At 44.8% G+C, this 14,490-nt stretch overlaps 1 protein-coding gene across 4 annotated transcripts in view; it reads left to right on the top strand.

The window, feature by feature from the left end:
* HIPK2 (homeodomain interacting protein kinase 2) overlaps positions 1-14,490 on the top strand; it is a 127,171-nt gene that overhangs the window by 33,533 nt on the left and 79,148 nt on the right. For all 4 annotated transcript variants that reach the window (XM_021536531.2, XM_021536501.3, XM_021536524.2 and 1 more), the window contains exon 2: positions 7,469-8,567. In XM_021536531.2, the coding sequence (XP_021392206.1) occupies positions 7,469-8,567 (1,099 nt within the window). The remainder of the gene's footprint in view (positions 1-7,468; positions 8,568-14,490) is intronic.

The raw sequence follows: 14,490 nt of genomic DNA, 5'->3' as shown, positions 1-14,490 counted from the left end.
GTTTGTTCCACTTTGTGATGGTGGAGGACAAATGGGAAGGAGGAAGATGCCCAGAACACATGTGGTGTTGCCAAACAGTCCTACCTGGCATATTGATGTGAGTAACTGCTTTTGGACTCATCTGGTTCCATTTTGGTTTGAGGATGAGGAAATATTCCTTGGTAGCTTGCTTTCCCCATCTCCTCTGGCTGTACCCAGTGCTTCAGGAGCTCATTCAAGCATGGCATTATAGGAGCCTCATCATGTCATGCCTTATCTTAAGTGGTGCTGTGGGTGTTGCCGCAGTCTTCAGCTCTTTAAACAGATGTGGTGCTGCTCGTGGGTTCCCCAGCAGCCTGAAGCACAGCCCCAGCCAAGCATTCCACACTTGCCTCAGCTCTGCTGGGCCTTCTCCAAGAAATCTGAACGAGGGATTTCTTCAGCAAAGCATTTAGTAGACATCTTTCAGTGTCCTCCAAAGATAAAGCTTCAAAGCAGGGCTTCTGTCAATCCCACCTCTCTGATTTCATCTTTTTCTTTCTTTCTCATTCCATCTCTGACTCCCAAGCAGACTTTCTTCTCCTCTGAGGAGAACTGATCATTTGCTTGTAAAACTTCTTTCTGACTTTACTGACACCAACTTTCCTAAAATCTCTTTATGCTTACATTGTGCAGAAGTTCCTTCACAAGCTCATGCAGACCTTGGAGGCTTTCAGGTGCTGCCCCCGCCTCCATCTTTATTATTCACCACCTCATTTTGATCTTGGGACTCCAGAAGTCCTTCCTGGCTTGCAGGACTGCTGCTCAGCCAGGTACCTCTAGCAGGGCTATGATCAGCCTTCTCAAGCCCCAGAGACCCGACGTGGGCACTGCAGACTCCCAGGTTTCTCACTTCATGTCTGGAGAGCACTTTGACATCTTGGTAGGGCGCTTGCAGTCTCATTTTTTGATTTCTGTAGAGGTGACAGTCTTTCTGTCAGCTTTGACAGATATGCAGAAGGGTGTTTGTTTACTGGGGTCTAACTCTATTTTGTCGAGGCTGGAGACTATTAAATTGTATTCACTTGCTGTCTTCATTTACTTCCCACACAGCAGCACTGAGGTATCCCGAAGAGAAGTTTTGCACTATTCCAACTGTGCTGAGTTTTCCCGTAAGAAGTATCTAGGGGCTATCTTTCAGTTCAGGGGAGCACGGACTGGACTGCTGGACCTTCTCACAGCAAGACCTAAAATTTGTGTCAGGTCCAGTTACTGTAGCATCTACAGGGAAGTGACAGAGCAGCCCCTGGTGAGGTATATTTTAACCTGTGTTCTCAGGTGTTGCATAGTTAATTAACTATAATGTGAAACATAAACTAGTGTGATTAACTGAGGAAATCTGTAATATCTCTTGTCATTACTACAGTACATTCCAGTGGGAGATGGAGGTGACCCTGAAAGAGTCTTCACTGAAGTGTAATAAAGTGTTCAAATGTAAATGTATGTATTTGTCCCTGAGATTTTGCTTCATGTGCCTAAAACTACGGATATGTCTGAAGAGCCCACAGCTTGTTATTCAGGTTCATCTGCCCCTGAGCCCACTGCAAAAGGATGAATAAGAATTGTAATACTTCTAAATTACAGCTAAGAAAGCTTTCAGTAGCCAGCAGGTAATTTGCCCTGGATTTAAGGAGTTAAAGGGAGAGTGAGGAAGGGAATAAAGATGGTTTGTGAGAAAAAACAGCAGTTATCCTGAGCCACATGCCAAAATAACCTAATCAGGCTGTGATAGGGAGTAACTGCCTACAACACCTCCATGCTCAAGAGTACTAAGTAGGTCCTGGTTGATAATTTTCATCATGCCTATAAAGGAAAGTCATGTGCAGAATGAAACAGGAGGCAGGGTTGTTGATGCTATAAATGCAGGAGAGGGATATATAGGAGGGCAGTTGGGGTGTCAGGGAGATAAGGGATTTGAAGATGATGATGGTGACAAAGCCCTGGCCATGGCACTGGAGGGATATGCTTTTTGGGTGGGGATGAGAGGGAAGGAGATGGATGCTTAGCTTTGTCCATTTGTCTTTGTTTATGGTTACTCTGTGCATTGGGAAGTCTTGCTTTTTCAATTGGCCATAAGACATGGATCAAACTTGGCAGGTTGGAGCCATGTGAATCCAGGTCTGGAGCAGTGCAGGAGACGTGCTCTGTCACATCTTACATCTTTGGGAACTGCTGTGCACTACATTTAGAAAACTACTAATTACCTGAGATGGTTTTACTAGCAGGACAGGAAAAGCAGAACAGGAAGGCAGGGAAATTTTCACCTGGAACAAGGGCTCCCTTGACATTTTAGGCTCACCAGGAACAGGAAGGAGCTGAGGCTGTTGAGGTCTGAGCTTGGCTTTGAGGTTGTGTCCAAATATTTGGTAGCACAAGGGAAAGAATTTGTGTAGCCTCCAGGGACATAAATTTTCAGGAGATTCTGAGAGTGCAGTGGTGCTGGGGTCAATGCCTCAAAAGGAGCCACACAGAGGCCACTGTGAAGAAGAGTGCTGTGCTTGAGACATGGCTATTTTGAAGGTACACTGCATTAGCCATACCTGGCAGATCCCCTTTTCATTGCCTTCTCAGCCTGGGCATGTATATGGGTTTGTAGGCTTGTGCCTCTCTGGGGAGAAGTGGAAGATACTTATTTCAGTATTCTGTTGCGAGCATCATTTATATGCTGAACACACTCCATGTGCTTTCTACAGTATTTTTCAAGCAGGCACTGCCATTCTGGCAGCAGCCAGGAAGCAGCCTCTGGTTACAGAGCACTGGCAGCTCTGCAGGTACTGCAGAAGCTCTGACTTCTTAATACAGGGCACTGCCTTGGTCTCCCGCCACCTCAAAGGCCACACTTAAAAATCAGCAGTAAGTGCTGGGAGTAAACTAGAAAAAAAAATCAGAGACTTTCAAACTGTTCCGTCTTTAGTCCCCAAAGTGTATTTTTTGCCCTTTGGGGTGACGTGGGTGGATAAGGAACTTTACCTCATTTGCTTTCCTGAAACCTGTTAGAAGTACAAGTGAGGCGGCTGCGTGATTTGTGTGTGCATGCAGAAGAGGGCCATCTGAATTGTAAATAGCACCTGCTAAATTATTATTAAGTGAAAGCTGACGTGGGAGGAGTTCTCAGGAACAAAAAACCTCAAGTCTTTAAATAAAAGTCATTCCAGCTGTTTTAACACTGTCCCCTGGCTGCACCCTACCTACTTCAGCTCATGTAGATGCTATGAGGAGTTATGTGAGTCATATCAAGGACAGGGAAGGCCCCATTAAATCAAGGTACTATCAGTTTTGTGAGAGCTTTAAATGACTGCACTAAACTCATTATTAAAGTAAGGAACTGTCAATTTTATTTAATGCATGGTGCCCAACCCTGATTCTGCTCCCAGCCCAGAGATTTGCCGTGTTCGGGGGCGATATAAAACTTAGGCTTACACTCTTCAGGACATGTATTCAGCTGTTGTGGCATCCTGGCTTCATCCTGGCTGGCTAATAGAGGCCTGCCTTGCACCCATGCCAGGGCAAGGATCAGCTCAGTTGGAATTGCCACTTGGCTTAGCCCAGCCAAAATTTTTGGTGATGTAGGTAAGGTTGCTGAGCTGGGCTTTAGGTGACCAGGAATGCTCAGTGGGTGAAGCTGCTCATGCCAAGTATCCTCACTCCCTCTACTCCTGGCAGAGTGCAAAAAGATGAGAAACCAGGTGCCAGCCTTGGGCATTCCATGCAAAATTCAAAAAGGTGACTGCTAGGATCTTCCTGCAGAGAAGGGAAGTGATATGAGAGGCCCAGCCATGCACAGGAGGTTTCTTGTCAGACCTGTGAATGGGGGTTTAAGATAACTTTTCCCAAGTGAAATATCCCATTTTCCATCCCTCTGCAGCTTATGGCCCCTCTGTCTTTCCAAGACCCCAAGTGCAAGAATGCTCCTCGGGGGTATTCCCACTGTCTCTGAGACTGGTGCATTGGGCTTGGCTGGTGTGGATCACCCCATTACTGCTGGCTTGTTTCCTCATGGATGTTGTGGCAAGCTGTTGTCAGCCTGTGTAATCAAAACGCTGAAGGTGTAACTCATATTACAGGCTGTAATGAGGAATTTGATTCCTGTAACAAAACCATCCAACTTTTATTCACATTTATTACTATTCCTGCTATTGCCATGGAGCAAAAATCCTTTTTGAAAGAAACAACATGCCACCAGCACAGTTTTATTGTGTCCTCAGGAAATTTAGGATTGTGTTTTTCTTGCATTAACTGTACAGGAAAATTTGTAATAAAAATTACTTTTCTGCAGAAGACACCTTTTTCCATCACCAAGCTGTCAATCAGCCTGTAATTTCTTGGCATTGGACTATGCTGAAGAACTCACTGAGTTATTTTCCTTACAATGCATGCCCTTAAAACCTCAAACATAAGAAAATAATTTTGGATGTAAGGAAGAAGATTCCATAGTTATTTTTTCAGAGAAAAAGAAAAAACCTTTTCTGTGATGAGATGTAACCTCTGAGGAGGGCAGCACTGGCAGCAGAAGAGTCCAAAGTCCTTGCTTTATCCACACAAGCTCTGCTTCCTTCATCCCCTCCATTTTTGGGGTGAATCAGTGTTTATCCCATGTTTCTGTCCTCTGCTGAGGCTGCCAGCAGTGTTTCAGGGACAGCAAGGGGCTGGTTGTTGATGTGGAAACCAGTCCCTAACAACAACTCGTTTCACCAAAGGGCACAGGCAGCCATCTGACATTGACAATGTTGAGTGACTGCTGACCTTGTTTTTAGCGTCAGCTGATAGCGAGTGGAGCCCTGCCAGTTTGCACCAGTTGAAAGCCTGTCCCTTCATGGTGGCGATTATCCTGATTTTTACAGTGGCGCTGAGAAAGTTGCAGCTGCTGTGCTTCACATGCTTGACTTTAATTTGCTGTGCCTCAGTCTTTTGGTGTTATCTTTAGAAGAGAGTGCGAGAAGAACGTCTCTCCTTGTTCTGCGTCAGTCGTTTTTTTTCCCTTTTCATTTTCTACAAAGAGAGATTGCTCAAGCACACCGTGGAATGAAAGCCATAAAACTATAAATTACACCTCTGCTAGGTCCACAATATGTTGCCAATTACATCTGCCATATTATTTGCGTCCAGGGGGAAAACATACATCAAACCACCCCCTCTTTCCAGGCAGGTCAGTACTGTACTAGAAGGAACACCGTGATTCTTCTTAATCTGTGGAAAAACAAACACAGTTTTGGCTCACTCACACACGATCTTTGTGTCCAGGATGACAAGTTGAGTAGCACTGCTCTGGTTCTCTGAGCTTGCTGCCTTCGTGACAGCATCATTGCCCTGGGGAAAGGAGAGAGGAGAGAAGGTACTTCTCTAGTACCTTCTAGCAAGGAGTCTGAGTATCCAGTTACAGGGACCATGGAAATTGCTGCCCAGGAGGATGGGGGAGCAGGGGTAATGGAGTTAGAAGGAACAACAGCAAACAATCATAAATCCATTTAGAGACAGGGGTCATGTCTGCAGAGGGCAGCATGCTGTGATTTGCAGGGCTTTGTTACTAGACTGGGACCAGTGGGGTTTTATGTACCATGTTCAACCCTAGGTGAGGGTTTCCTCCTGTGTCCTGAAAGGGTTTTCTTCTGCATCTGCTCTGTCCTCAGAAATTAATCATCGTGGAAGGGGTGAAGGCAGGGGTGTTGAAGCAAAGTGGAGACATTGCTTGGCCTGTTACCTCTGAGTAGTTTTGGCTCACCACAGCACCCCTCTCCTGAGCCACTCCTGGCCTTTGGGCTGCTGGGAATTAAGTGGAAAAAGAGTGCTGGGTGAGTGCTGGGTGTGTTTAAATCTATTAACTTGACTACTGAGCTTTGTGAGTACGGAGTGACATTCACATTTTTCTATATGAGTAAGTTTATGCATGCATGTGTGTGAATGTGTTTGTGTACACATGAGCTCCAGAAAATTTCCTGAAGAGGAAGGTGGACTAGTGAAGTGTGAGGAGGCCAAGTCAGATACTTTCACGCCTCCACATGAAGAAGTTGTCCATGTGCATTGCAGAGTTTGTTGTGGTTTTGTTACTGAAGCATTCATTCAGCTTTTAACTTTTTTAAGTTGAAAACAAGTCAAGGTTATGTTTGTGCTTAATAATTCAACAATGGTGCCAGCTCAGCATATTGTCTTTTTTCTTCCCTAGTCATTCTGGTTTATTAAAAAGAAACACTGATGACAGATAGAAGGGTGAAGGAGGCTGTGCCTTTCTGCTCTAACTCCTGCCGGGTGCTGATTCCTTCCCTAGAAGTCCCCATGGATTTGTGTTCTTCACAAAATGTTTGCCCCAGCAGTACTATCCCTACCTGGGCAGGGAAAGCTTGGCAGCAAGTCAGGACTTAGCTGTCCCCTTCTCCGTGCACCACATCTTTTTTCTCTGAATAGGCACATTTTCTGTTTCAGTGGAATATTACTCAGAATCCTTCAGTAAGTCTGTCTCAGTGATGCATTATTTTCACTTTGGTTATGAGGTTGTGGGGTTGTTTTTTGGTGGTCTGGGTTTTTTAAAAAATATTTAGAAGATCATTAACTCTTCTGAAGCCAAATAAGCTTGCATTAAAATAGGTTTTTGTCTTTCCTGTAAAAATAAGGCTATATTAGGAGCTAATTCTGCCACATGCTAATGTGTATGTTGCTTCATAAACAATGCTGTTCATTTCCAGGGGATCTGCTATCTGCTTCCTGGTGATGGTATTGTCACAGCAAATGAGAATAGATGAACACAATTTTATAAATCTGGGAGCACTGAGAGCACACAGTGAAGCTCATGTTTGTGTAACTCCCATCTCCAGTGTCTCTGAGCACAGACTAGCATTGTGCACAATTCCCACTCACAGACTTGGCAAGCAGTCTGAAACATCATCTTCTTCTGTTCTGGCTCCTCAGCTTTATCTATGCACCTCCATTTGCTCACAGTGTACCATCTCCTGGTCCCATCTTCTCTCTGTGCAGGCCAGAAGCTACACAGTAGTTTTATGGGCATACAGTGGAGGGCTTAAGTCAGATCCACTAAACTGCTTAGGATTGGATGAGCCTGAGGATTTGAGATTTAGCTTCTGTAGTCAGAATACTTTGCAGTATTTGACATGAGTTCCTCCAGAGAGCTAGATATATTCCTAGAGACAATGGGAATAGGAGTCTCTTTAGGCAGAGGAGGTAAAAATAACATGTACATTCCTATTATTAAAAATTGAAACGGGGAGAACAAGAGAGCAGAAATCTTGTTGTTAGTATAGTCCCACCTGGGGTAAGGATTTATTTTGGAGCATATTTTACTTGTGTTGAATACGTATTTCTGGAAGAACTTGGTTTTTGTGTGTGTGTGTGTAATGTATCTATAGCCTGTATCCCATTTCCCTTTCATGCCACTGAGCAAATGAAAAAAGCTGGGGAAAGCATCTTGACACAGTGGTTTCATTCTGATGTTGTATTGCAGGTATGGCCTCGCATGTGCAAGTTTTCTCTCCTCATACCCTTCAGTCAAGTGCCTTCTGTAGCGTGAAGAAACTGAAAGTGGAGCCGAGTTCGAACTGGGATATGACTGGGTACGGCACACACAGCAAAGTCTACAACCAGGGCAAGAACGTGCAGTCCTCCCAAGCAGCCGCCGCAGCAGCCGTCAACGCCTCCCTCCAGATCCCCAATCCAAGCATCCCTTACGAGCAGACCATCATCTTTCCAGCAAGCACGGGGCACATCGTGGTTACATCTGCCAACAGCACTTCTGGTGTGGTTGCAGTGTCTGGGCAAACACTGGGCGGGCCACACAACCTGATGCGTCGCAGCACTGTGAGCCTTCTGGACACCTACCAAAAATGTGGACTTAAGCGCAAGAGTGAGGAGATTGAGAACACAAGCAGCGTGCAGATTATCGAGGAGCATCCACCAATGATTCAGAACAATGCCAGTGGGGCCACTGTAGCCACCGCCACCACCTCCACGGCCACTTCCAAAAACAGTGGCTCCAACAGTGAAGGGGATTACCAGCTGGTGCAACATGAGGTGCTCTGTTCCATGACCAACACGTACGAAGTTTTAGAGTTTCTTGGCCGTGGAACCTTCGGACAAGTAGTCAAATGCTGGAAACGTGGCACTAATGAGATTGTGGCTATCAAGATCCTAAAAAACCACCCTTCTTATGCCCGGCAAGGCCAGATTGAAGTGAGCATCCTGGCTCGGTTGAGCACGGAAAGCGCGGATGACTACAACTTTGTCCGTGCTTATGAATGCTTTCAGCACAAGAATCACACATGCTTGGTATTTGAAATGTTAGAGCAGAACCTCTATGATTTCTTAAAACAAAATAAATTCAGTCCATTGCCCCTTAAGTACATTCGACCGATTCTCCAGCAGGTAGCAACTGCCCTAATGAAGCTGAAAAGCCTGGGACTGATTCATGCTGACCTCAAACCAGAAAACATCATGCTGGTAGACCCATCCCGACAGCCATATAGGGTCAAGGTCATAGACTTTGGTTCAGCTAGCCATGTGTCTAAGGCTGTGTGTTCTACTTACCTTCAATCCAGATACTACAGGTAAGAGACTGGGCTCGTGTAACACTACAATACAGGATAAGTAATTTACCTAAGGGAATTTTCTTACATTCATTTAAATGAATGAGAATCATCCCTTAATTCAAAACAGAGATGGCTCTTAGAATGACTTGCTGATGATAAGAAAAAATTATGTCCTAACGCCTCTCTTGGAGTTTACTTTCATTGAAAACCATTATAAGTTCGTAAATAATCATAAATTGTTGCAAAAATAGAGTTTGCCAGTTACAGTTTAGAAAGTCTTTCACTTCTATCAGTTTGTTCTCGCTGGAACTGTTTCCAGAAGAGCTGATGTACACATTTCCATTACAAGCCAAATGATACAGGTTCTTGGTTTCAGAGCTACTTCAACCTAAACAGTCAATCCATACCTCAAAAGTGTTTTCCAGTCAGTTCTCATATATGAAACCAGGGACTTAAGAAGTGTAAGGTTGGCCCACAGGAAAATTGTATGGATGCAGAAGATGATTTGTTGAGGATTGGTTTTCACACAGGCTCTGAGACAGTGGGAGTCTTCTGGCTGGCCTCTTGTCAGCTCTCCTCCAGGCAAGTATTGTCAGTGATTTGGTGTTGGAGTGAGGACCTGTTGTTGTCTGTTGATTCTCACTCACAGTGCTTTGTTACGTGCTAGGCTGGAGCTGTGACCTCAGCACAGGTGTGCCTGAAGTGAAATGTGTGAATCAGGTATATCCCTCTTCAGCCTGTTGAACAGTTTCATCAGAGCAGCCTCTTTTCATAACCCCTGGCAAGGCATCCTCACACTCTGTCTTGACTCCAAGACACAAAGTCTCTCTTGTAGATGTTCTCATAACCTCTCTTTGGTACCAGTCAGCTTGATTCAGCATCGTAGGGACCGAGAAAAGCAGTTCTATTGCTGCTTCAGGGGTGGGGGGAAATAGAGAAGGGGGTGAAGGGAATTTGTCTTTAGATAACAGCTGAATTTAGAAATGTTCAGACCACATTTTTATCATTGTACTTCTGTGAAACAGGGGCAAAGAGAGAAAATCCGATCCTCCTTCATGATGGATTTAATGAAAATCAGTCCTGGCAGCATCTACAGTTCATCAGATGGGTTACAAAAAAAACCAGGGTAGTTGATATGTTTGTAAATAGAGAAGAAATCTTTCTTATACATGGTGAGGACTGGGGTTGAAAAACCAACATGGGTTGGTAACAGACCCTTTTCCTACTTCATTAATTTCACAGCGGCAAAGCCTGCCTGAACTCTAAGCTTGGAGAGGGTTAATTTTCACAGGAACAGGAACTTTGACAGTGTAGCACTGCAGCAGCTGATCTTTATCTGCTTGTCCTTTGCTCTGAAGGAGGCCGGGGAAAAATGCCCAGCCCTAGTTTATACCTTAGAAGACGCTTATTAAATAAGATATTCTACCTGATGACAGTCCCATCCTCCAGGAGAGACATGTTTCTGTGGTAAATATGCAAAAGCTTTTAGAGTTGCAATTACCTGACAAACTAGGAAAAAAGAAGAAAGACAATACAGGCATTTTGTTGTTGAGTTACCTGTGATTCTGTGTTAGCAGCCTAGGTCCCTTGCCGAAAGACAGAAGGGGCAGCCAAAATGAAATATGTGGCAGAAAGCAGAAATGAAAGAGAAAAAATGGTTCATTCTCAGTAACAAACAAGGAATATTTTTGTGGCAGTCACCAGGGAGGAAAAAGCTTTGTAAAGTTTGCTTTTTATATTTTAAATGTTATCCTGCCCAGTCTGAAGTTGGAGCTTGGTAGATTGTAGGTTCTGTTTGTCTAATTTCTCCCCTGTTTTCCATGCTTGAATTGGTGGGAGGAGGGGAAAAGGGGCAGCAGCTCACCAGGTAAGAAAAAAAAAAAAAAAAAAAAATCTCAAAATCTTATTGGGTTGAATTACATCAGCAGGGGGCTGCTGATTAAGCTAAATTCAAGTCATGAGGAAAATTTATGTTCTTCTTTATTTTCTGATGGGGAAAGTATAGCACAGAGTAAAGACCCCTTTCCACTCTGAAATGAAAGAACTTTCATGCTAGGGGAAACACTGGGCTTTATAAAGATTTCATGTGTCTTCCATTTAATTTACACTTGTTCTGCTTGCTAGAGTGTAAAAGACAAGGGGATGACTTCAAGAAATGGCACATTTAAGTTGTATGTGAAGGAAAAGCTTTCTCAGACTGGTGAAACCTCTCAGGCTCTAAGCAGTCATGTTCAAGGAGTGACAGAAGCCCTGTGCCCCATGCATTTAAGGAAAGATGAAGCAGAGCACAGGGAACTATAAAGTAGAGGCTGGATCTCAGCTGGAGGTTTTTTATTATGGACTTTTTCAAGCAAATTCCTAAGTTGTCTCCATATATTATTAACAGCTTGCTTTTTCTTTTTCCTATCACTGCTTTTGAGAATGTGATGGCCAAATCCTTTGAAGGATTGAAAAGTGTGTGGGATCCTGCTCCTTCTCAGAGCAATGTAAGACCATTCCTCTTCCATTCCTTCCTTCAAGAGGAACGATAGGTCCATTTTCTTCTCCCGAACATAGATGACAGAATGTCTTTAAACAAACTGTGCTTTTTCTTGACCTGAATCTGCATAACCCAGCACAAACCAAGAGAACTCCACGGCTGCTTTCATGGAAAGTCTTTTCCATGGGTGATTTGCCATTGCTGCCATGTAACATGCTCTGAAGATGAATGGGATCCCTTGGGCCAGTTTCTTGTGGGAAGAAAGAATGATGAGCAGACTTGCTCTTGTGCTGCTGACACTGCTCAGGGACCCTCCCTTGCTGGAACTCCCAAACCCAGAACTGTTTCTGTCCCACCAGGGATGTTTCTAAGCAAATGCGCTCTGCAAGGGTGGAAATGGTATTGAGATGACAGAGTGGATGAAAAATATCAAAAATGGGATCGAAATGTCTTTAGTTCAGCAGAATTTAGCTCCCAACCCTCTTAAGAGGATACAGCTTCCTCCAAGCTAGATCTGCTACTACAAGTGGTACTCAGGAGATCTTTCTCCTGTGCTCCTGACTGTAGGGAGCCCGTGGGAGGCAGAACCTGACAGCCTAAGGTGGGCTTTGCAGGAACTGCCCTGCTGCCAAGAATCCCTCTCTGGGAGGGCAGTGCTGTTGTGTCTCCAGTGCCTGCTGCAGGCCTCGAGAGAAGGGAATGAGCCCCAGCAGGCTCACACCATGGGCCCTGCCTGACATGACAAAGGACATCTCAGCCACAGTCAGAGTTATCTTCTAAAAGGGGGGGGTGCTGTGAAGAGGATCATCCTCCTTCTGCCCACCCAGCTTCAGCCTGTGGTGCAAAGTGTTTCTCTCATGGCATCCTTAGCCAGTGTGTGTAGGACCTTACTGGTAGCCACCCAAACATCCCTTGCTTAGGAGAGGGGCTCCAGCCTGTCCCCCTGGTCACCGTAGTCCTTCATCTTGTCGCTTGCCATCAGCTGCATCAACCTGGGCCTGATCACTGACCTGTCAGGGAGGTTTATGGTGATGCAGCCATGGTCTGGAGGTGCCTGGAGGAAAAGGTGAGGAGCTGAAGCTGATGATGGAGGGCTGCTCTGCTCAGCTTAGAGTTCAGGAGCAGGGCTCTGCACTTGGCAGTTTTAGCCAGACATGCTTAAGTTAGAAATGAAGCCCTGTTCACAGAGTAATGGATCAAAAAGCTGTGATAGCCTCTGCCTCACAATGTATCTTCCTGGGATTTTATTGTAGTTCTTTTCCTTTTCATGTGGCAGTTGGAAGGGGAGATCATTGAGGCAGATTCTCTGATCTCCCTTTGCAGAGGGTCAGAGGAATGAATGACCAGAGAGATCCCTTCTACATTGATCAGCTATGTATGAACAGCTTCCCATATCCTGGGAAATACAGGGCTCAGGCTGCAACAGATGGCCCCTTTGTTAGAGCCCCCATTCATGCACCCAGGTGGAAGAGGGGGTACAGCCCTCTGGGAAGCTGGGGTGGCTGGGGTGGTAGAGGGAGAGTTGAGGTTGTCCCTCGTTGGAACAAGAGCACTTCTCTGTCATGGGGTGACAGTGTGGGGGTGCTTGGAGCAGTTGGGCTGCTCACGGGAGCACTACCAGTTTTGTTACCTTGCCCTCTTGGCTTTTCTTTGCTGTTCAGCTGAAACAGCTGCTGTGTTGGCACCTTGGGGATGACAGTGTTCTGCTAATTAATGGTGTAATCACCTTATGAGAATTTAGTCTTTCAAAATTTGCCAAATATTGCACATATAAAATAACGGCTGTCACCCCTTCACTATTAGCAAATAAATTCAGGTTTGGTTCCTTGTTTTCAAAAGGCTTTTGGTATGTGGCTTGTCTGGCTTGGGTTGAGATGTCTGCTTTGTAGGTAAGTGGCCTTTGATTAAATGTTTGGATAACAGAGAATGAAGCTGAGTACCAGTTTGAAGAGGTGTTTATCAGTCTGGTTTCAGACACTGCAAGAAAATATGCATGCATAAAGGCTGCGTGCATGTTCTCAACCACCCCTACAGAGTGTGCAGTGAGGCTGTGTGCAGGCGTGGCTTCTGACTGCCTCTGCATGCCTAGCTGGATGAGAGCAGGTCCTGAGGGATGCAGGGGACGAAACTGGATCCCTCTTGCCACACATGAACATTGTGCCATGACAGGTATTGGTCTTTCAGCCATGCTGACAGGAAGCCAAAGCAAGGTAGATTTCTGAGCAAAGTCACTATCTGTTCCCAATTGTGTGACTCACAAATGTGTCATTCCAGTCAAAACTGCCCTTTAAATAGGCAGTTGTAATGACACAGGGATGGGCTGTGCTTTTTTGTTTGCTCACTGAATTGGCATCTGCCATGTCCTTGTATAACACTTCTATTTCAATGCACTTGTATTTCAAAATCTTCTGCCATTCTGGACTTGCAAAAACATCTCTATCTCAGATTTGACTGCGTTTGCAGCTGTGGGAGCCACATTGTTCTGCCAGTCTGTTTCACTCCTACCTGCAATGTTCACTGCTTTACAGACTCTGCCTCTCCAAGGTAAAGAGAGGATTATTTGAGGAGGAAAGTTTCTTATGGGGACTGGAGTGAAACCATGAAGTTCATTGCTGAAGTCTAAGCTCGGTTTCACTTGGTGACGATCATGCCTGGTAGGACTGCAGGCTTGCAAAACTTGTAAAACATTGCAGAGACTTATGTGGAGAAAAGCAAACTTCAAGCTACACTATTTTAATCAGTTGTTAATTTCTTTCCCAAGGACCCTTGGAATTTGAAGTTGTTTTTTTCAGAATCAAAATTCTGAAGGATTTTTTTTTCAAAACCAAGATCAGGATTAATTGAATCTCAGTTTTATTATACCCAGACTACCAAGTCTTGGAAAGCAAGAGACAGTTAGCTGAAAGATTTTGGCTTTGACCCACCTTTGGGATGGTCAGGCCAAGTTGGATTTTGGTTTTACAGAACTCAAGCAAAGATAGTTATTTGCTAAATTCCTTTGTGTGTAAATCACCTCAGAGAAGGGATGGCAAACCAGCACTGTGCTCATGGTGCATCCAACAGGAGAGTCACTGTGCCTGTACTCCCTAACTGGGGTCTAATTTAAAACAGAAAAACCTGTATTTCACCTAAACAATCTCCTCAGACTAGACACTCCCTAGTGTTTTCTCTGCTGAAACTTTCTTACTATTTCCCTAAGTATTTTTTTATTTTGCTCTGAAAAGACAGGCCAGCTCCTCCTTTATCTTCTCAAAGCTGGTGATGTGCCCCTTTTCCTGTGCCACCACAGCACCTTCCTGCCCAGCTCCAGCTCGTGATGTGGCCCTGCTCTGAGAGGAGCCTGCATCCCTGTGTGGAGTCAGAAATGCTGTCTGTCACAGGAGGGCTCTGTTTATTTATTAACCAAGGGGATAAAATATGCCCAGTTACGTTCCTCTGAGCCAAAGAAGATTTGTAACAAAG

Source organism: Lonchura striata, chromosome 5 (genome assembly GCF_046129695.1).
Source record: "Lonchura striata isolate bLonStr1 chromosome 5, bLonStr1.mat, whole genome shotgun sequence".
Taxonomy (NCBI): Eukaryota; Metazoa; Chordata; class Aves; order Passeriformes; family Estrildidae; genus Lonchura; species Lonchura striata.
Note: the sequence above shows the minus strand (reverse complement) of the source record. Positions and strands in the feature narration are given on the sequence as shown.